At 34.0% G+C, this 23,648-nt stretch overlaps 1 protein-coding gene and 1 long non-coding RNA gene across 6 annotated transcripts in view; one reads left to right on the forward strand and one right to left on the reverse strand.

Annotated features, from left to right (window-relative positions):
* The window catches only part of LOC107616513 (putative disease resistance RPP13-like protein 1), a 26,826-nt gene continuing 6,895 nt past the window's right edge, over positions 3,718-23,648 (forward strand). Inside the window, exons 1-5 of one of the 5 annotated variants that reach the window (XM_016318459.2) lie at positions 3,718-7,173; positions 7,478-7,564; positions 7,791-7,853; positions 7,948-8,007; positions 8,285-8,799. In XM_016318459.2, coding sequence (XP_016173945.1) covers positions 3,877-7,116 — 3,240 coding nt within the window. In that variant the 5' untranslated portion in view covers positions 3,718-3,876 and the 3' untranslated portion in view covers positions 7,117-7,173; positions 7,478-7,564; positions 7,791-7,853; positions 7,948-8,007; positions 8,285-8,799. Of the gene's footprint in view, positions 7,174-7,477; positions 7,565-7,790; positions 7,854-7,947; positions 8,008-8,284; positions 8,800-23,648 lie in introns of those variants that run through there. The other 4 variants (XM_021112263.1, XM_021112262.1, XM_016318460.2 and 1 more) reach the window with 4 other exon arrangements.
* LOC110267121 lies at positions 4,832-18,553 on the reverse strand. The gene is made up of 3 exons (XR_002354468.1): positions 18,411-18,553; positions 18,127-18,132; positions 4,832-4,842 (listed from the first exon to the last, which is right to left on the reverse strand). It is a non-coding gene; the product is annotated as an uncharacterized LOC110267121 (long non-coding RNA).

Here is a 23,648-nt window from a genome sequence, read left to right on the forward strand (position 1 = left end):
GCATTCATGATCTTCTCCATCTTTTTCATTTCTCACCTACCACACACCACTAAATGATTGGAGCAGCTGCATGTTTTTGGAACAAACCAACTAATAACTTTCACCTTTCCTGTGGAATGGTAGGGCCCACACTACTCGACGTGGCCGTCATTACTGGCCTCCCAACAAACTTCCCCGAAGTAACATGTGATATGCATCCAGATCGAACCTATAAGATAGCCCAAAAGAACTTTTATAGCGATTTCATCAGTCACCATATGGGACATGGAGACGACCCCGTGACTGATGAAGAGAGTGTGGCGTTCCTGTATTACTGGTTGAATGCCATCGTTTTCTATTCAAGAAGCATTCAAATGCAAAAGTTATTTCTCCCTTTAGCTGCCCTATTGCATGAAGGCTACAAATTCAACTTAGCCAAATTGATTCTAGGGAATTTGTACGATGAATTGGGACATTTAGTTGATGGTCTTCGAAATAATTCATCAGTAAGTGTAGGTGGTCCTCTCTGGCTTTTACAACTCTATTTGAATGTTGTTTTCGAAAAATACATGAAGCAAGATGGGAGTAATGCTTCAGAAAAATAACATATTGAAGGGTTTCAATTGGCCCCTTTTCAACCAAATTTTGAAAATACCAATTCCATTGAAGACTTATTTTGGACTGTCTTCTCTCTCCTTCACTCCTGCAAGAGCTTCAACAACAATAATTTGATGTTCACTCCATTTCTACGTCGAAATTGTGGACCAGCAAGGTTCGAATGTCTTTTCTTTCCATCCGATGATGAAGAAAATGAAGTGGCCAACACAACTTGGACAAATCTCCTTGCTGTTCAGGTATTTCCGATTGGATTACCTCAATATAAGAAAGAACAGTTCAAGGTAACCCTTTATGTCTCCTACTATATTGCTAGACAGATGGGCTTCTCTCGAGCTATCCCTTCACCTATTCCTCGAAATGACAAAGCTCTTTGTCATATCAAATTCAAATCGAAGAAAAACATCGAGAACTGTCTCGCCGTCAATCATCAACACTGAAATAACTACTCCCGTCTTCTTTACGTGCGTAGTTTATTTGTTACTAAATCTTTTGTGGAATGGTGGACTAAGTATTATTCTCAATATAATCGCATCTTAGATGAGATTAAAAATTCTTCAATAAAAATTCTCCAGACTACTGAGGGCTCAAAAAAAAAGGCCCCAAAAAGAAAATTTGAAGTCACAGTACAACACAAACAACCACAAAAAGAATATTCGAAAGGTTTCAACCAAAACTTCTAAAAAGATAAGCCTGTCATCGAATTTTTTATCTAAACTTTCATTATCAGTTTATCACATTTATTTGAATCATAACTTGTATTAACTTCTTCGACCTACATTCAAATACAATCATCGAGTGAAAATTCCTCCGAATAAAATTTCCTAACTGATGGTTCTAGATGAACTTGAGAAGGGGGGTTGAATCAAGTTAGCTTAAAATTTAGAGTTTCAAACTCTGTTGCAGTGGAAGCTTAAGTTGCAGGAAATTATTTGAAATTATCTTATACGCAGAACATTAAAAGAGCAGAGAAGAGGAGAAAGGGGCCAGCATGTATCCTGGTTCGGATTCTCAGTGCCATGAATCCTACATCTAGTCTCCACCACAAACCATTGTAGAATTTTTACTATAATCTTCAGATTACATACACCAATACTATTGAATTACTCCCTAATTCAACTAGTACCTACCCCAAGCTTTCTATACCAAAGCTTAGCAACCCCAAAGTGCTAACCCAACTTGGAAGGGGAATTTACACAGATTCAATTCTCACCAAGTGCTAACCCAACTTGGCAAGGGGAACTAAACCTAGTTCATACACTCAAATTACATAAGAAAACTGTGGCTATTTTGCATCACTCTTGCCTTTTCTCTCTTGGCTTTTGAACCTCACATAATTGCCTTTTCTCAAAACAGAAAACAACGCAAGACAGCCATAACACAAAGATCAGAATTAAGCTTGAGTAGAAGAAAGATATTTCAGCTCTGTTTTAGAGATGGTGCTCTGAGTATGTACTCTCTCTTTCTTAACTTGAAATGGTGGAGTGAAGCTTGTTAAATATCTTCCACTTGACTTCATTGTAGCTTCATCCTCTTGCTTGTTCTTGCTGTCCGTTTGAGCTGACACAACTAGCAAGCTGTCCTTTTTCCATTCTGCTCCACTAACGCTGCTTGTTGGAGGAGCTGCTCCACCCACCTCTGTTGTCCTTGGAGCTACTATCTTCTTTGGCATGCAAAGCACTTCCATTTTTGAGCCATTTCAACTGCTGTCCATAGCTCTGCATTTTTGTTTTGCTCTTCCAAACTTGCTAATGATCTTCTGCATTTTGATTTGCTGATGTCTTTTGTGTAGTGGCATTGTCCTTGTGTGTTGTTGCTTTCTTTGTTTTCCAGCTGTCTTGTTTTACTTGTGATGTAGACAGCTGCCCTTTTTCTTTTGCCAAATGCATAGCCTTTCATTTTTGCTGAACGGTGTAATAAGGATGAAGTATTGGGCTTGTGCATTTACTTGGAACATCAAAGGAATAAACAAGTAGCATTGTTTGGCTGTGAGAGAATTAATGGGCTTGCCACAATAAAACACACATTAAACAATATTGAGCTTTCAACCCAAAACAATATTTATCATCATAACTTAACCCAAAATTAAACTAGGCTCAACACTAACAAAAAAAGGTAAAATTCTTTAATAGATTCGTATATTAATTAATATTAATATTCTATTTCCAACAACTAGTTGCCCTTCAGCAAAGGAAAATTTTTCCTAGGCTAATCCCTGACGCAACAAACTCAAATCACTAGAACATACCATTAGCATTAAATTAGAAATCTAAGGAGACACCATTAGCATTTCTTTGTCTTGGAAGGATTTTAAATTCTTTTATGTTGAGCCAAGGTGTCACAAATCCTTAAAATTTTAAGTTGCTATTTTATTTGCAAGTGGTTTTTTACTTTATTTTTTTTGGGTGACTATCTGTAAGGTGTTCTTAATTTATCATGAAGCACCTTTCAAAGAAATGTTAAAAAAATAAATAGGTGTGAACACAACTATTGTCGAAGAAACGAAAGTCAAAACTTTCTAGTAGCTGGTTGCCGTTGATCAGCAAATAAAAATTTTTCGGTCTTTTAACACAATGGAATTTGAGTCTAAAATCTGAGAAAAAGCAGACAAAATTACTTACTCTAACCAAGTGAATTAACCTCAGTTAGTATTTTAGTTTAATTAGTTTATAAAATTTGAGTGTCAAAGCTAAGAAAAAAAGATAAAAGTTACTTATTGTCTAACCAAGCGAATTAACCTCGGTTAGCACATTTAATTTATAAATTCAGCTCAAGTATTTTATCTATACTAAACTATTTCAATATATCAATATTCTTTTTCCAGACTGATAAAATGATAAATCTTTAAAAGAAACAATTCTATATTATTATGTGTGAGAATTAAGATTGATAATATGAAAGTGAAACTTTATAAAATGACGCATAAAAAATTAAAATGGATTTTTAATTGGATTTGATTTGTTCACATGTAACTTTTTTAATGCGGGGTTGAGGTTGGTTTTGTTGTGTTATACATAAACAAATAACAATTATTTAGGTATATACGAATATGCTTATCATGTTATAAATTAATTAATTAATTATTGCACATGTTTCAGCACTATACAAGTATATAATGCTAAGCAAAGAACATTCATAGTTCACTGCAAAACGCATATACTTGAGATCCTTTGTGCTTGAGAAAACCCAGAGACCTGAATACATTATATCAATCTAGCTACAACAACTTCCCTCAACCCCTTTCATTCTTTTCTCATCATCTGCGGCACCTGATTTTAAATCATGGCTGCAAAACATGAACGTGGACCTTATCTCTCTTCTTTTGTTGATGCTATTTCAAAGAAGCTGTCTTCAATACTTGAAGGTGACTCTATCCTCAAAGATGACTACTCTGCTCGGAAGTCCCTTCAAAAGTCGGATGATTATCTGTGTGATGTTGAACCTGTGCTTGATGATGCTGAGCTGAAGCAGTTCGATAACGATAGAGTGAAGAAGTGGCTTGTTGATCTCCAAGATGCTCTCTATATGGCTGATGACTTGCTCGATGAACTCGCCACTAAAGCTGCCACTGCCACTCCAAGGGATCAAGGTAACTCTTCTTCCTGGTCTCACTATGTTGATTCATGTATTGAAGATAGTGGTGTCAATGTCATTGAAAGCACACTAGAGTCTCTTGTTGAACGAAAAGATAAACTTGGTCTGAACAAGAGTGCCAAGTTGGACACATCATGGAGACTTCCATCCACGTCTCTCGATAGTCCTGACATATTTGGTCGGGACAAAGACAAGGAGAACATAATCAAATTGCTGTTAGATGATACCTGTGATGCTGAATCACATGTGACTGTGATTCCCATTGTGGGTATGGGCGGGATAGGAAAAACTACTTTGGCTCAATTGGTTTACAATGATGCCAAAGTCAAGGAAAAATTTGACACTAGAGTATGGGTGTGTGTTGCTGAAAATCCTGACCTTGTTCGTCTTACAAGGACAATAATAGGGGCAATAGATTCTTCTCCCTGTGACCAGGATAATTTTGATTTACTTCAGACTAATCTGAAGGGAAAATTGACAGAAAAGACCTTCTTGGTTGTTTTAGATGATGTCTGGCATGATCAACCGAACATGTGGCTGTGGGAGGATTTCCTAAAACCTTTTCGGTGTGGGAATAATGGGAGTAAGATTCTCCTAACAACCCGTGATGAAAAGGTTGCTTCTGTGTTTGCACCAAATAATCTACATTATCGACTAAATTTATTGTCGAAGGAAGATTGTTGGTTGTTGTTTTTGAAGCATTCATCTGTTTCTACTAATTTTAAACAATATACAAATCTAGAAATAATTGGTAGAAAAATTGTTGAAAAGTGTAAGCAGTTACCTTTGGCTGTGAAGACACTTGGGGGTTTATTGCGCAACAACTATAATGAAAGGGATTGGAAGAATGTACTTGATAGTAAAATTTGGGAACTCTCCAACAGTAAAATTGTTTCAGCATTAAGAGTCAGTTATCATTATCTCCCTTCACATTTGAAGCGGTGTTTTGTTTATTGTTCATTATATCCTCAAGATTATGAATTTGAGAAAGACAATTTAATTTTGTTATGGATGGGAGAAGATCTCTTACAACCAAAGAAAGACAAGACATTAAAAAATATTGGTTGTGAAGATTTTGATGAATTAGTTGCAAGGTCATTTTTTCAACCTTCTAGTACTAAGAGAGGTTTATTTGTAATGCATGATCTCATGCATGATCTAGCAACGTTCTTTGCTGGGAAATTCTATTTCAAACTCGAGGGATTTAAGAATCTACAGGGGATAGATAGCAAAATTCGTCATTTGTCCTTTTCTTCAGGATCTTCGGATATCACTATCAACACGTACAAGTCATTTGGAGAGGCCTGTAAGAGAGCAGTACACTTGAGAACAGCTTTAGATTTTACTTGGTATGAATATCTTGAATCAATTGATGTTAAAAGCATTCCTTGGCTCTTACAACAACAATTGAGAGTTTTGTCATTTCGTATAAAGTCATTGCCTGAATCAATAGGTGAATTGATTTATTTGCGTTATTTAAATCTGTCTGAAGCACGTATTGTGACATTGCCAGAGTCAATATGTAAATTATACAATCTCCAAACTTTGATATTGAGGGATTGTTATGAGTTAGAGATGCTTCCCAGCTGCATGCAAGATCTTGTGAACCTACAACATCTTGATATTCGAGGTGTTCCTCGTCTGAAAGAGATGCCGAAGAAAATGAGCAAGCTAAAGCATCTAAACTTCCTAAGTTATTATATCATCGGCGAGCATGAAGAGAATGGAATAAGAGAATTGGGAACACTGGACAATCTTGACGGCTCATTTGACATTCTCAACTTGGAGAACGTCAAGAATAGTGATGAAGCTTTGGAGGCAAAGATGGGTAACAAGAGGCACATCAACACTTTGAAATTGTATTGGTTTACAGGAGGTTACATGGATGTCGAAACTGAAAGGCATATACTTGAGGAGTTACAACCCCATGAAAACTTGAAAGAGTTATCAATTGAGGGTTATCGGGGCGAAACATTCCCAGATTGGTTAGGCCTTTCTCGCTACTCCAGTATGACCAAATTGAGTCTGCAGCGTTGTAAGAATTGTTGTAAGCTTCCTTCACTGGGACAGTTACCCTCTTTACAGCATCTGGAGTTTTCTGAACTTGATGGGTTGGAGAAAATTGATTTGGCGTTTTACAACAATAGTGGATCATTTGAGCAGGAGACACCTTTCAAATGTCTTGAAACTCTGAAAATTGAGAAGATGGCTCATTGGCGGGAGTGGCATTTTCCTGATGAGTTTGATGGTTTTCCTGAGCTTAGAATCCTTTCAATAAGAAACTGTCCTGTGTTAAGTGGAGATCTGCCCGCTCACCTTCCTGCTCTGGAGGAACTTCACATTTTTAAATGTTCAGAGCTTGTATGTTCGCTGCCGAGGGCTCCCAAGATTCAACAATTATGTTTTGGCAAATCTAGGCCGAAACGCATGTTGGAGATTTCAGAAACCCAGCTGGCGCAACCCGTATTGGAGTGGGTCCCCCACCTGCAATCGCTACGTGTGGAAGCTCTGCAAATCTTGAACTGTCACTCGCTGATATCAATTTCAGCATATTATTTGCCGGCTTCACTAACGAAGATACATGTACAGGGGTGTGGTTCACTGTCGTCGTTTCAATTGGGGCCCCTTCCAAATCTTGAGAAATTGATAATTAATGAATGTCCAAGCATGAAATGTGTTGAGGTGCCACAGGCTCTTCCAGGTCTCCGTCATTTATGCATCTTACACTGCCCCAGACTAGTATCCTTGCCCGCACTAGGGTTGGCTGCGCCCCACCTGGTGTATCTGCGTATAAACGATTGCCCGGAAATTGATTGTTTTGCTGACGAGTGCCTCCCGGCGAGTTTGAAAACTCTTCAAGTCAAGGGATGCGAGAAACTAGCGAGGTGGATAACATCAAAGGGTTTGCATAGTCAAGTCCGCCTTTGACTCGTAAGCTGGAAAAGATGAAATACCCACGGATTCGTTTTGATACTTTCTACGACTGTAAGTGTTTTTGCTCTGATCTTCCCTAAACTCAGTGCTCTCCAATTACAATGCTAACTTTTTGCATCACCCATTTTCATTCCCTTGTTAATTAATAAACCAACACAATTTTATTATCTTTTCATTCTTAGCCATTTCTCTGTAGGTACCCGTTTCACTACAAGTTTAGTTTTTAAATAATTTGTTCTTATGTGGGTGCCAATTTTTTAAGGATAACAAATTAGATGCTTAGTAAAGAACAAAAAGTACACTTTTTTCATGATGGCTTCTTTATTGCTTACAGTATTTGTATGGTTTATTTCAGTCCCGGACAGAGTTGATTCCAATTACGATTGATTCTGATTTTACACAAATGAATGTGCAATGAGAGCGGTCAGAGGCATACAGTTGGGTACGTACTTCATGAAATATATATAAGTTTGCTATATTTGTGAAAAGTCATTCCAATTTCCAATTAGCAAGAAAAAGGCTTACCTTTTTTATGCAAAAACCAAATGTTAGTATCCCAATATACTTCTGTATGTCATTATCAACAATCTCTGATATACTCATAGTCATAGGGTGTCATATAGTTTGTGAGTTTTAAAAGAAATGAAATGTTGGTTTTCAATAAATAGGGAAGATTGAAGAGTCAACATTAACACATGGTTGAGGCAACGTGAGAATTTGGGTGCACTGAGGTAAGTTTGCATTGTCCATGTCTTGCGATGCTACTACCTCTTGTGCTGTCTGTACACTTTTATTGACCTTATAATCCTACCTTGCTTTGTTCAGGTTTATGAATGGAGCAACTTAAAGAATTTGCTTCTGCTGCAAAGAAAGCAAATAATCAAGGTTACGTACAGTCTATAGCTTTTTGTGTCCATGTTATGCATTAATTATAATTTCCATCATTCCTCGTACTTGTTTCATTCTCTCCAAAAGTTATTATATGTTTTCCAAATGTATATATATTCAGGTGTCTTTCAAGTCTATAATTTGTAATTTTTAATGCCCAAGCATGATGTTTAATTCAGACACTCAAGACTTTGTGGATAAGTGATGTGTTATTTGTTAACTATATCGAAAGTGACATTATACTTATTGTATGAATTATTTGTTGATGTTACAGTACTCTTGGATTTCACCAGGCTAACCTTATATTCAACCAGAGTAACTTCAATTGATCTATGGCTGAACTCACAAATGGAACATCAAAGTGGATCATCCATATATACGTGCTATGTCTCGTCTCATTCTGCTGTTTCAATGGAAGCCGAAAAACAAACTTCTGTGTCTGAGGTTTCGCTTTTTTGTGTTAAGTAAAAGTCATTGAAATGCTCATTGTGTGGCTGATTTGGTGGAGAGGATCAGTGAATAGAGTTCATTTTTATTATATCTTTTTCAAATTTGTCCGGCTATCAATGTCTCCCTTGAATTTGATAACTAATAGAAATCCAGTCCAAATTTTACATTGTATAATTGTATTATCCTTTTTATAATGTTACCTGTTTTTAGACCGATTTTCTTATGTTTAGATGAGAAGATGATTGTATCTACCATGAGACAGTTAACCTTTGAAGGCTGAGGTTTCTTGTAGCAGAGTACTTTGCATAGGTCTATGAGTGTTTGGATATATTTTTTTTTTCTCTCCTCACTATTTATTTATGGTGTAAATTTGTTTGCTCTATATATACCTATTATGTCCATAGGAACTATATTATCAATATGAATAAACACTTGTTATTTTGTCTAAACTTAAAGCTTGCTCCTTCCATTCTTATAACTCTATAAGCGTATCAGAAACTGGCAAGGAGATCCATGTGCCCAATTGCATACATGTGAGAAGGTGTAGTGTATCTCTTATGATGGCGTTCTAAGAATCTCATCCTTGTAATTTTATCATTCATCAACATAAATTAGAAAACTAGTAACCGTTTAATTAGAAACTAGACTAAGACTCGCGCGACTAATTTATGTATTATTTTAATACCGTAATTCTTAATAATTATGTAGTACAAGGAAAAGAAATATTATTTGAGAACAAATTATAGTATCACAGTATATAACATAACAACGATGAAAAAAATTGGTATACTGAAATAAATAAAAATGGAAATAAACTTTTTGTAAATTATAGTTATCTTAACATCTTATAAATGAATTGAAAGAGAGATAGTATAACAATAATGTAATACAAACTAAAAAGACTAATACCATTAATTAAATATCCCAAATAAATTACTATCTTAATCAAAATCAAGAACCCATAGGTCATAGCTACAAGTAGAGCAATTCACTTATGCTAATAGTATCTCTTCTTGAAATAATAGTTTTTATCTTAATAACTCTCATTGTAATTTAAAAGCACAAATTAATTAGCTGACCAATAAGTCCCAAAGAAATCAAATGACAAATTTAATACATTCCAATAAACTAAAACAGAATCAAAGAAAAATACAATAAAAATACAAAACTTGCAAATACATGCAACCAGTACAATACACCAAGTGCCTTTTTACAAAGTTTAGATACACCCGATAATAAAACGCTACTCCAAGAATGTCTTGATGATGAACTATCCCATTTTAGCCAAAATTTCCTTCAACAATGTATTTCCTGTAAGCTTTGGTCACCCTATATATCTTTTAGATACCAAATCCAATCACAATTATAATTATATTAGCTTAGCTTAATTCTCATCATCTGATAAATTGTAGTAATAAACACCCAAATTTCATATACTGTACCGATACTATTCCTTGGACATGGTCATAAAGATAATTATCGATATAAATACTATTAAAATTTCAGATAGTTATTGCTTATAATTTATAAATAAAAAAGAGACTGATTAAGATAGACAATAGATTGAAAAATAGCAAAATTAATATTGTAGAGAATCATCACTATAGACATTACACCATCAATCAATCAAATAGAGTACCTATTCTCTTGTTTGTGTGATTGTTGTTGTTAATATTCTTCTAATTTCTACAATTCTACATGATCCAAATTATCATAAATAAATGGGTTAATACATCATTAAACTTTGTAAAAATAAAAAAATAGATAACCAAAGCAAACCAAATTAATAAAATATGCATGTATAATTAGTCTTTTCTTACTTTATAAATCACAAGGTCTAGATAAAGCTTTTATACCTATAGCTTTTATCTAAGAGAGAGAGATAAAAAAAAATAAACACAGAAAAATGAATGAGTCAACAATCAAACAAAGAGGAGAGTGAGATGTTTGGAGAGGTTATGAACCTCTAGTCTTGAAGTAAGGATGCTTTATCATTTGTGTTGAATATTCAAAGAGAGGTTTTCGTTTCTTAATTAATTATCATTTCAGTAGTAATTCCTTACGTAATAAACAATTATGTTATCTTTGAAGTAAAAGAAATAAAAAACAATTCAATTAAAAGTAAAATAATTAAAAAATAATTTAATTAGACAAATAATAAATAAATTGTGTCAATTAACCACTTAAACTGATGTGATATATGGTGAATGCTATGGTGCCTATCACTTTGTACCTAAGTTACTAAAAAAGATAAATAAATAATATTTAATAAATTTTATATAATTTACTTTTTACTTTAAACATTTTATTTTTTACTTTAAAAGAAAAGTTAGACAATTTAGGCACCATAACAAAGGCACCATAGAACTCACCGTGATATATATAGTAAGATATAAAAAAGGTTTAATTACTCTGCTGGTCCTTATAGTTTCGCAAAATTTTCAATTAGGTCCCTATGCTTTTTTTTCTTTTAATTGAGTCCCTGCACCAAGATTTTTTTTTAATTGGGTCCCTACGAAAAGATTCAGAGAAAGAAGAAAAAAGAACATAGTAAGCTCAGCTCTATGAGAAAGAGCAGTGATAGGTTTGAAAAGAAAAATTAAAACAGAGACAAAGACTTGTTATGAGAGTGTAATCAAGTTTCATTTCATTTTAGAATCACAAACTTGCTAAGCCAAGTTTGCTATATATATACATGGCTAGTGACTATTAAAGCTCAATACTTATCAAGAAGGACACTGGTCACTAATTGAGAAAGACAGTAATACAAAGAAAGACAACAATGCAGTTTTACACACAGCTCTTGTACACTATTATTCTCTATCCTTAATATCCCCCCTCAAACTTAGGTATGGGTTCTGAAATACTCTCAGTTTGCGCTTATACCTATCAAATAGGTGTTGTGACAGTGGTTTTGTTAAGCAATCTGCAATCTGATCAGAAGAGGGAATATGCACAATATAAAGAGATTTCTGGTTAACTAGGTCCCTTAGAAAATGCAGATCTAGCTCCAGATGCTTACATCTGCTATGAAGTATAGGATTTGCAGTAAGAAGACACGCACTCTGATTATCACAATAGATAGTAGGCACCATGGTTTGAGGTATCCAAAGCTCTTGTAGAAGTTGTTGTATGGACATAATTTCTGTTTGAGCTGCACACATAGCCCTGTATTCTGCCTCTGTGCTACTTCTACTCACTTTAGTTTGTTTGTTGCTCTTCCAAGATATAGGGTTGTTCCCAAGATATACACAGAATCCAGAGATAGACTTTCTATCCTCCAAATTCCCTCCCCAATCTGCATCTGCAAACGAGAAAATTCGAAGATCAGCGGCTTTCGTGAACACAATCCCATGATCCAACGTACCTTGCAAGTATCTGAGGATCCTTTTTACACTTTTCCAATGTAGCAAAGTTGGACCGTGCACAAATTGGGACACACGATTAACAGCAAATGTGATATCAGGCCTTGTCATAGTGAGATACTGCAGTGCACCCACTATAGACCTATATTGTGTTGGATTTTCAAACGGTTCTGAATCATTGGAGAAGAGTTTGACATATGTAGCCATTGGTGTAGGTAATGGTTTAGAATTCTCCATTCCTGCCTTTAGAAGCAACTCTCTTGTGTATCTGGCCTGAGAGAGCATCATGTCACCATGAGGGAGATAAGTTGCCTCTAAGCCTAAGAAATAGTTAAACCTACCAAGATCTTTCAACGGAAAAACTCTATTCAATTGAGATATCAATAGTTCAATTTCTTTTGAATTATTGCCCGTTACAATAATGTCATCTACATATACTAATAAATAGATTACATGTGAATGATTATGTTTGATGAACAATGAAATGTCTGATTTTGTATTCTTAAAACCAAATTGGAACAAGGTATCTTCTAATGTCTTGAACCAAGCTCTAGGAGCTTGTTTCAAGCCATAGATTGCTTTATTTAGTTTGCAAACTAAATGACTATTGGTACTAACATATCCTTGTGGTTGGGCCATAAAGACATTCTCTTCCAATCTGCCATTCAAAAAAGCATTATCAAAGTCAAATTGTCTTAATGACCAATCTAAGGAAATTGCAATAGTTAGAATAACTCTCACTGTGGTTGGTCTAATAACTGGAGAATAGATTTGCTCGTAGTCTATCCCCTCCTTTTGATGAAAACCTTTACCTACCAACCTTGCTTTATACCTGAGTATCTCACCATTTTGATTCTTTTTGATAGCAAAGACCTATTTGCTTCCTATAATGGTTGAGTTTAGTGGTGGTTCAGTGAGAATCCAAGTCTGACATCGCTGTAATGCTTGTATCTCTGCATCCATTGCCTATTTCCAATGTGGACAGTTAAGGGCTTGATTGACAGTAGTTGGGGTATGGTGTATAAGATCAGTGGTTTGTGTGACAAATGCCTTAGGTTTACGGATGCCTGCCTTTGATCTGGTGATCATAGAATGAGTATTTAAAGGTATAATGGGAGGTAAATTTGTCTCAGGGTCAGTGATAGAAATGGGTGTGGGATGGTGTGATGGAGTTTGAGTTGGTAAGGGTTGAGGAGCAGGCTGAGCAAGAGTAGTGGAAGGATTAGGTGATGCTAATGGAAGATGAGAAGTTGGAGAAGGTTGCTGTGTAGAGAGTGGAAGTGATGAAGGATGATCAATTACAAATTTTGTCAATTCTGCAGAATCTGCAACAGTCTCTATAGCAGATTGAATTGAGGAATCACAAAACATAGATTGATAAGGAAACAAATTCTCAATAAAAGTTACATGTCTTGCAAGATATATCTTACCATTCTTATTCATACATTTGTAACCTTTGTGGGTAGAATCATATCCAAGAAAGAGGCATAAGTCAGACTTATAATCAAATTTATGTCTATTATAAGGTCTTAAATAAGGAAAACAAGCACATCCAAAAACTTTAAAGAAGGCAAAATCTGGTTTTTGATGGAATAAAATTTCATAAGGACTCTTATTGTCTAAAACTTGTGTAGGCAATCTATTTATGATATAGACAGAGGTTACAAATGCATCTTCCCAAAATTGGAAGGGAAGAGATGCAGAAGCAAGAAGGGACAGTCCCATTTCTGTGATATGTCTGTGCTTCCTTTCCACACTTCCTTGTTGGTGATGTGTGTAGGGACACGACTGTCTATGATGAATGCCCTGAGTGTTAAGAAAATCAACAAATGCTGTGGATAAAAATTCACCTCCTTTATCAGTTTGTAAAGCCTTAATCTGATGTCCTGTCTGTTTTTCCATAAGTCTTTTATAGTTTTGAAAAGCTAGTAAAGATTGAGATTTATTTTCAAGCAAGAAGATAACTGTAAATTTAGAAAAACCATCAACAAAGCATGCATAGTATCTAAATCCATTTCTGGAATTAACCGGGGTAGGTCCCCAAAGATCAGCAAAAACACATTCTAATGGTTGATGATATGTAGTTTGAGTTTTATTAAAGTGAAGTCTATGCATTTTAGCCAATGGACAAATTTCACACATATATTGTAAAGATGATCCAGAATTAGAGATAGGAATAGAACACTGATTCATTACTATATGAACTGTTTTCATTGCACAGTGGCCAAGTCTTTTATGCCACAAGATTGTATTATTACTATTCTGATTACAAGAACTGTTAAAAGCACAAAAATTAGGAGGATTGGTTTCTTGATTGCTAATCCTATCTGAATTACATTGTATTGAAATAGAAGGATGATTATTACTAAAAGGTTTATGAGAATAGGTAGAGTTGTAAGACAAAGCAGATTTCTCAGAAGCATGCCTAGGAACTCTGAGATTGTGAAAGGAATAGATCCCATTCCTAGCTATGTCCTGTAGGAGAAATTTCCTGGTAGCCTGATCACGAATAAAGCAGAAATCAAGCCAGAATTCAAAAAAGACACCATTATCAGCTGCAAACCTAGAAACGCTAAGCAGATTTTGGGAAATTTGGGGTACATGGAGTAAATTTTGTAATCGAAAAGTTACATTAACATATGGATCATGCAAAATTGAAGAACCATAGTTTTGAATGGCAATACCTGACCCATTACCTACATACACTTGATCGGAGTCATTGTTGGTCGCAGTGGAAGTTAGCAAATTGGATGGATCGGGGGTCAAGTGATGGCTCGCACCAGAATCTGCAAGCCAGGCAGCATCACTTATGGAGGAGGAAGAGCCTGTGAGATATGCAGTTGGTTGATGGAAACTGGAAGGGGGTGGTGGAGGTTGAGCATTAAGGTAGGGAGGCTGAGAAGATGAGTTAGGGTTTCCAGAATTAGGGTTGAAAGAATGATCAAACCTATGATAGCAGTTCCATACCACATGACCCATCCTTCCACATAGTTGACACTGCATTCTTGTGTTATTGTTGTTGTATCCAAATCTGCCTCCTCCTCTATTATTTCTGCCTCCACGTCCTCTTCTAAAAGTATTACCTCTGTTGGGATCAAAATTTGGAGAAGGGTTCTGCACATAATGGACTATAGGCATACCAGAGGTTGGTTTCTTGAAGCGTTCAAGCATTTCTTCATGGAAAAGCAAAAATGCTTCAGCCTCTACAATCCTAAAAGATCCTCTCTTTGCTGTTACGGAAGAAATATACACTGTATATTCTTCAGAAAGACCCTCAATAATAGCCTGAAGATGATCATCTTCTGGCACTTCATATCCCACAGCAAATAGAGCATCAACAATTCTTCTAATTTTGGACAAGTAATCAGCAGCGGAACCTGTTTTCTTGCACAATCTCAATTGACTCTTGAGACTTTGAACACGAGCAGAAGAGGCTGCCTGAAAGTAATCATCAATCTTTGCCCATACTTCAGAAAATCTTGAGAGGTGAATCACTTTGTTCTTGAAGCAATTAGTCATGGAAGCAACGAGCCACGTTGTGAGGGTTCTATCTCTCTGGCGCCAGGTTTTGTATTCTTCAGATTCTGTTCTTGTTTTCTTGGTAGCATCAGTTGTAAACTGCTCAGGGATCTTTGAGGGATCGAGATGACTTTCAAGACCAAGACTCTCAATAGTGAGAATTGCAAGGTATCTCCATGTAGAATAGTTATCTTCATTTAGTTTTTCAGCAATTGGGGAGAAGGTCTTCTTTGTTGAATCAGAAAGGATGATTTCCATTGTAGAGCTGAAACTAAGCAATAGGCTCTTGATACCATAAAAGATTCAGAGAAAGAAGAAAAAAGAACATAGTAAGCTCAGCTCTATGAGAAAGAGCAGTGATAGGTTTGAAAAGAAAAATTAAAACAGAGACAAAGACTTGTTATGAGAGTGTAATCAAGTTTCATTTCATTTTAGAATCACACACTTGCTAAGCCAAGTTTGCTATATATATACATGGCTAGTGACTATTAAAGCTCAATACTTATCAAGAAGGACACTAGTCACTAATTGAGAAAGACAGCAATACAAAGAAAGACAACAATGCAGTTTTACACACAGCTCTTGTACACTATTACTCTCTATCCTTAATACCTACACCTTTTTTTCTTTTTATTTAGGTCCATGTACCAATTCTTTTTTTTTTAGTTGGGTCCCTATAAAATTAAGCCAATTACTACTAAGAGGGACTTAATTGAAAAAAAATTTGGTGCAGGGACCAATTAAAAAGAAAAAAAATATAGGGACCTAATTGAAAATTTCACGAAACTACGAGGACTAACAAAATAATTAAACCTATAAAAAATAATGGTAACATTTGATTACTTTTATTACATAATAAATGAATAGTAACGGATTTTTAATTATATTTAAAAATCAATATTAAACTTGATAAATAATGAGAACACATTAAAAGGATTGAGAAGTATTTAATTAGAAATAAAAAGATTAAAACATAATTTAATTAGATAAATTGTATTCAAATTATATGAATTAGGTATTTATTATACGCTGATAATATATCTAGAGACTATCTTAAGCTCTATTCTAATATATTATTAATAGAATTTATATATAAATTCATGATTGAAATAATAATAATATTTTTGGAAATGGAATGGGAATTGATCTTCTCAATTGTTAAAAAAAATTAAAAGTGTAAACTGTAAAGTTTGATTTTTAACTCTTCATTATTTTTTTTCTCATATTTATTTTTAGTCCCACCTATAAAATTAATGGTGAGAGATCTTACTTTACTCCCTCAATTGTTAAAAAAATTGAGAGAATCCATTCTTAAAATGAAATATATAGAGGAATTTGTCTTCAAGTGGACTCACTAGAGATATACAAGTTAGGAAATGGATTCTTTCAATTTTTTTTAATAATTAAAAGAGTAAAGTGTGATTTTTTACCATTAATTTTATAAGTGGAATTAAAAATAAATATAAAAAAATATAATAAAAAATTAAAAATTATACTTTACACTCTTAACTTTTTTTAATAATTGAGAACATCTATTGGCAGCTGATGACATCTCTAAGCTTACCATGTTAAAGTGCTTGTGAGTACCTATCTCATCTCATTTGGTTAATATACAAATAATGCATCCCAATAAGCGATTAATATGGTCATAAATTCTCAATTAAATTGCTTTATTCTTTTTCTTGGAATTTACATTGTATGCACTATGCACTTATGCAGCCAATATCTTTAAAGGTATAGTTGTCTTAAAAATTTAAACATAAATACTGCAATATAACTAGTACAAAATAATAATAACAGAAAGAGAATGTCTAGGAGCTGGCACTTTTATTAAAATTTAACCAGCGTTTAACTAGTGAAAGAAAGATAAGTAATTTTATACTATTAAATGTAATCTCACACCATTAAAAATATTAATAATAACTAATTGGTAGTTACAAATTACAAAATCTGTTGGTCTCTAATATTCCTCTAAAAAAAAGCCACCTTAACGTGGGGATAAAATATCAGATAACAACAAGCAGAAACATGAAAGGAATATATATTAAATGGTTTCAGATTAACTAAATAAAAAATTTATTTGAACCTAAAAATGTACCGTAAATACCAATATACAAAATTATTGAAACAGCTTTCTTGTCACAACTTCATAAGAGATAAACCAACAATCTAGTAAACTCTACTTCATTTCCTATGATACAATAATAAAATCCAGAAGAAAACTTCACGAAAAGAAGGATCGGTTTTTCATCCGTTCCAATCGAGCTTCCCTCTGTTCAAATTAAGACGGAATTGACCACCAGCCTTAATAGCAACAGGATGCACCCACACCATATTTAATAATGAAAACATTTTATGCAGCAAAACCAAGGAATAATATCAAAATAAGAAACAAATTTATAAGTAAATCATATTTGTCATTGCATCAACTACCATTTATTTTGATAAACACCAGTTCAAAATTATTTTAAGTCATTCTCTACACACATAGATTTAAATCGAAAAGTTATAAATAATGAGAATGGAAATTAAGGACTATGCTTAGATAAATAGCATTATAGGGTTATTATACCACATGATCCTTTTCAGTTTGTGGCTTTGAGAAATTTTTAACAAGATAAATCTCGAGAACGTTGGTGATAGGTGGAAGGGTAGAGAATTCTATCCCAAAAAGTGAAAATCGATATTCACTAATTGATCCCATGGTAAACTGGTAAAGTATCATTTTAGCCTATTTATTTTTGATAAAATGATTACCCAAAAGATATACTGATCTCATTACCATAGTCTTTGTTCTGGTAAATTAAGATAACAATCTTCCTCCTTTTTGTTTTTCTCTCTAAAACTAAAAAAGTGCTTAGCAGTGAACTCACTAATCAGTGATATGGTTTCTGTCTTTTCACTGTGGATATGAAATCAAAAGACTTGACGCGCACAACTTTGTCACCGGCCACATGTTATTGTAGATTTTATCAACAAGTATGTTCCTAGAAACGCTTTATTAAAAATGAATTATTGGAACCAACTTGGATTGGTCAATTGTTCAGCTCACTTGTTCACTTAAACAAGTGTCGGGGGTTCGAATCTCGCCTTGTGCATACAGCAACCTATTGGCCAACGACAGACCCTTAAATGGAGCTCAGATCCGCGACGGATTAGTTCTTAACCTGTCGGGTTGGGGGATACCGTGGGAAACAAAAAAAAATGAATTATTGGGTGTTAGGTACCTGAAATTGCAAGCTGTATGTATGTGTTGGCAATATGCATGCCTATATTTTTTAAAATTTGGATTCTCTAAATTTTGAATTTGTACTTTAGAGGGTAAAGCGTGATCTTTTATCCTTAAATGGTTTCTTTCTCATATTTATTCTTGGTCCTACCTATGAAATAAATAGTGAGAGATCACATTTTACTCTCTAAGATGAAATTCAAAATTTAGAGGATCCAAATCTTTTTTTGACTCAAGTCCAAACTAAATTTATGCCTGCTTTCCTTAGGTACATGCTAAGCATCATTCTTTGACTTGAATTTTTTACTACAAATTGCAACTTGGCAAAGAGTATCAAAATTCATTTTGTAATCTCACATTGGGTGTATGCTTTAGTTCAGTATTTCTTTTATTGGTATGGATACTGTTGGGAATAATATACCATTCCCCCTTGAAAAAACACCTTTGACAGAGAAATAAAATAGACACAATCACAACACAAGAATTTAACGTGGAAACTCCAATTACCGGAGAAAAAACCACGGCCGTTGTCAAATGACAACCAGAGAATATCACTATGTGAAAATTGTTACAACACATAGACTTCTTTCTCTCACCGGCACCCCAGTACACCCACACTCTCTCAAAGCAAATATCTAACTACACCTCACAACACTCTCTAATAAAGAGTACAGAGGAAAAGAAAAATCAGATACAAGCTTAAAGTGTTTCTGACTGGTGCAAAAACAAATGGAGAACTTAGCCTCATATTTATAGCCTAGGCCACCCACTCCATTTGCTATCCTGAGCAATGTGGGACTAATTCAATCAAATCCTAACAGATACACTATTTCATTGATCGTGTAAGCTTCTTCTTACCATTTACATTCTGTCTAAGTGATCTGAGTTCTTACATATTTGAATTTTGGATATTCTAATGTGCTACATAGCTGACAGCAAAATAGCGAGTGATGACGAAGTTTATGTCTCAGAATCCATCTATGATTCAACTTGTATAATATTTTTTTTCCTAGCTATCATAAGATCACCTAAGTTTTTACAATTTTTTTCTCTTTTTTTTTTCTTATAATTTCTCCCACTATTTTAATTTGTACTTGCACAACCATCAATATAATTGTGAGAAAGACTAAAGTGAAATATCCGTTAATTTGTAGCAATCTGTTACTAATTCTTATCGTGTTTGTGCTTGTAAAAGAAAAATAAAAGAAGAATATAATTACCCTGAAACTTTCACTCAGAAAGGTCGAGGTAAGTTCAGGAAGGAGAAATTTGACTATAAGTATGTGTTGCTGGAAATTCTGATGTTCCTAAAATTAAAAAGATTGTAATAGTGGCAATAATTTGTAGTTCTTGTGTATGAATACGACGAATAAATATGCAATTTACACTACTTTTAAGTAAGGGTGTTCAAAACCGATCTGGACCGAACAAAATTGGTCAACCGAATCGAAAAAATTAAAAACCGAACAAACTGATAATCGAAAAAATTGAAAAAAAAAAATCATATTTTGCTGTTTTTGCGGTTCGGTTCGGTTTTCGATTTTGACGCTAAAAACTCTAACCGAATCAAACCGAACCGGCTATCTAAAAAAACTCTAAGAAAACCAACCCCTTGCCCCAAAACAGACCTAAACCTAGCGCCGCTTATCACTCTCTACCAGCGAAGAAAGTAAGAAACCTCAAGCCTCAAGCCCCACTACCCCAGCCGAACCCCTTCCTTCCAGCACCGTCGTCCTCCACCATCCACAGCACCGTCGCCGACTCGCGGGCAGCAGCCAGTGGACAGCATCCTCACGAACGGCACCCATAGCAGCCTTTTGCGTCATTGTCGACAACACCCAGCCACCCACAGCACCGTTTTCTCCCTCGCGGACAGCACCCACAGCACCGTCTCTTCCACGTCGAGTTTATGGAGCCTCCGAGCCAGGTATTCAGTTTTATTGTTCTATATATTTGTTGCTTGATTGTTGATTGTTGATTGTTGTTCATTGCTGATTGTTATTTATTATTTTATTGTTGATTTTTTGAAATTGCTAGTAATTGATGATTGTTGTTCATTGTTCATGGTTGATTGTTATTCTTTGTTCATTGTTCATTTATGATTGTTATTTATTACCGATTTTTTAATTATTTGTTTATTACTGATTGTTTAAAATTGTTAGTAATTAGGTTGATGAAAGTAGCTATTTTATAAAGTAGGTCAATGTTGTTCTTTTTCCCCTTATAATATTTGAAAAAAACCTACTTTCTGTTTCAGGTTGGGGAGATTATTAGCAGATTTGAGAAGAAGGGATTTTACTTGAAAAGGTAACTTCTTTTGTTTTTGTTACTACTTAACACACGTGCTAACAATTTAGCTTAGAAACTCCACACATTTTTAGCCTTATGCTGAAAAGCACTGTGCTGACTTATCTACAAAGCCTTTTTTTAATAGATTGGTCTAATACATTATCTCTGGTTCTATTGTTGCCATGTCTGGGAGGGTAAAGGTATTGTTGCAACTGGCCAAAAGTTGATGGGAGCAACAAACCCCTAGGCATCTGAGCGTGGAACTATCCATGGTGACTTCGCCATTGCATTGGAAGGTAACTATTTACTTAAACTCATCTCTATCTAACTGCATGGTTTCGTATGTGCTTTTCATATATCTTGATCATAGGTCTGTTAAGTAAGTTTCAGGTTAACAACTAAAATGGTTAATGTTGTAATCTTGTTTTTGAAATAATTGGTCAAATTAATCATAAAATCAAGTGCACTTTAAATAAAGGTTGTAGTGGTCTATGTGTGTGGATCCTTTTTGATTGGAGTATTAGACCATTTCAGTTGTAGAATTTTAACATTGTTTGAATAAGGTAGCCCCTAGAATGGGTCCTACGAGATGATGGTGAAGATTCACCTGTGACATGATCAAGTGCTTTTTCCAATTATTATTGTTCTTATTAATTATGTAACTATCTTTTGATTTCAAGTTGATTTGCTTAAAGAAGTTTCATTGTTTTGTTGGAGAGGACACCAAAAAATGGCTATCTATTGCTGGAAATTTGTTTTTATTTTTTGTTGTGTTGACTATTGAACCTTTAAACTTCTTTAATTGTCGTATTTTAATTTCTTTTGTCATTGAATTTTATTGGATCAAGACTTTTGTTAGTTATGGTGTACTTGTATACTACAATTTTAATGTTATCACTTTATGAAATAGTATGACATGTTTTTGTTTGAATTGATTGAAAAACTGAATCAAACCAAACCGATTTTAATTGGTTTGGTTTGATTCGGATGATCTTAATAAAAAAACCGAACTAAACTGAATCGCAATTTAATTAATTAATTGGATCGAATGACTTTCTCTAAAAAATCGAACCAAATCGCACCGTGAACACCCCTACTTTTCAGCCAGGTAGAACTAAAATAGTAGTACGGGTGAAAGTGGCATCATGCAGAAGAAAAATAAAAAAGGTCCTACTAAATTCCACTATATATATTATCATTATCAAAAGGGATAAATTATTGCATGTAGACCCACGTTGTCACAAATCATTGAAATTTTAAATTATTGCATGTGGATCCAAGGTGCCACAAATCATTGAAATTTTAAATTATTGCATCTGCCACAAAGAAGTGTTAAAAAGGTACAGAGGTGTAAACGAAATTACCCAAAATTCAACTAAAACTCATATTCGTAAATTAATGGAAAAATTTTAGGAGTTAGCAATTTTATTAAATTTTGACTCGTATATAACCATTAAAAAAAAGTGAGTAATCCCATATCATTAAAAAAAATCTCACACAATTAAAAAAAAATCATTGATGACTACTTAATAGCTACAAATCATAAAAGTTATTTGTCCCTAGCACTCCTCTAAATTAATTAATATTAAATTACAAAAATGTTAGGTGTATAAGTATTTTCATTAACCAAGTTAACCAAGTTATTAAAATTTAAACTTCAGTTACGCTCTTCTTCTTCCTTCTCTTCCTCCTTTAACATCGTCATCGTTGTTGTTGTTACCATCATCGTCGTTGTCACTGCTGTCGCTGCCACTATCTTCTTCTTTCCATCGTCGTCGCCGTTGCTGCAGCTGTCACTTTCTTCTTCTTCTTCTTCTTTTTTTTAATGTCTTCTTATTGTTGATGTTATTGTTGTTTAATTTTTTTTTTTAAGAATTGTATGTATCTCCTTTATTGAGTGAAATTGGAAAGATACCAATGCTTTTTATATTATTTTTCTATATTTAATATTTATGTGCTATATGTGGACTTTTGTGTGTTATGTTGAACAAAAATATGTACTATGTTTAAATATTTGTGTGCTGTAATAAATTAGAATTTGTTTAATAATTTCTGACAAATTAGTGTGAGTTATCAAACAATTAACTTCGATTACTTGTATTATTTTTCTATACTCAATATTTGTGTTTTCTTTTCTTGATTATAGTTATTTATGATGATCTTAGTCAATAAATGTGAATTTGTGTGTTATCATGAATAAAAATGTATGCCACGTTTAAATATTTGTGTGCTATGATAAACTAAAATATGTTTAATGATATCTGTTAAAATAATATGAGCTACCAAGCTATTAACTTCGATTACTTGTGTGCTGTGAAAATGAAGGGATGTGTGCGTTGTTTCACTTTATTTGATTTATACATGTGATATAGTATGGTATAATAGAATTCAATAAAAGAATATACACATAAATTTTGGTGTAACAAAAATTTGTGTGCTATATCGATAAATTTGTGTTACTTTTCAATTTTTGTGTGCTATACTTTAAAAATTTGGGTGTTATGCTTTAAAATTTGTATGTTCTCTAACAAAAATTTGTGTATAGTAAAAAATGTAAAAATGCTTGTACATGTAGTGCAAACTCTTTAAATTGTGCATTAATGAAAATGTTTGCGTGTCATTTTGAGAATGATTTTTATTATAATTAGATCAATTTGATTAAATTTAGTTGTAAAAAAAAACTTGTACATATAACATTCCTTTTATATGGTTGCTCTACAGCAAATGAAAATTTCCTTAGGCATTTTTGGTTTATTTTTTAATACATGATAGAATTTAAGTCAAAA

The sequence above is a fragment of the Arachis ipaensis genome, chromosome B09 (genome assembly GCF_000816755.2).
Source record: "Arachis ipaensis cultivar K30076 chromosome B09, Araip1.1, whole genome shotgun sequence".
Lineage (NCBI taxonomy): Eukaryota > Viridiplantae > Streptophyta > Magnoliopsida > Fabales > Fabaceae > Arachis > Arachis ipaensis.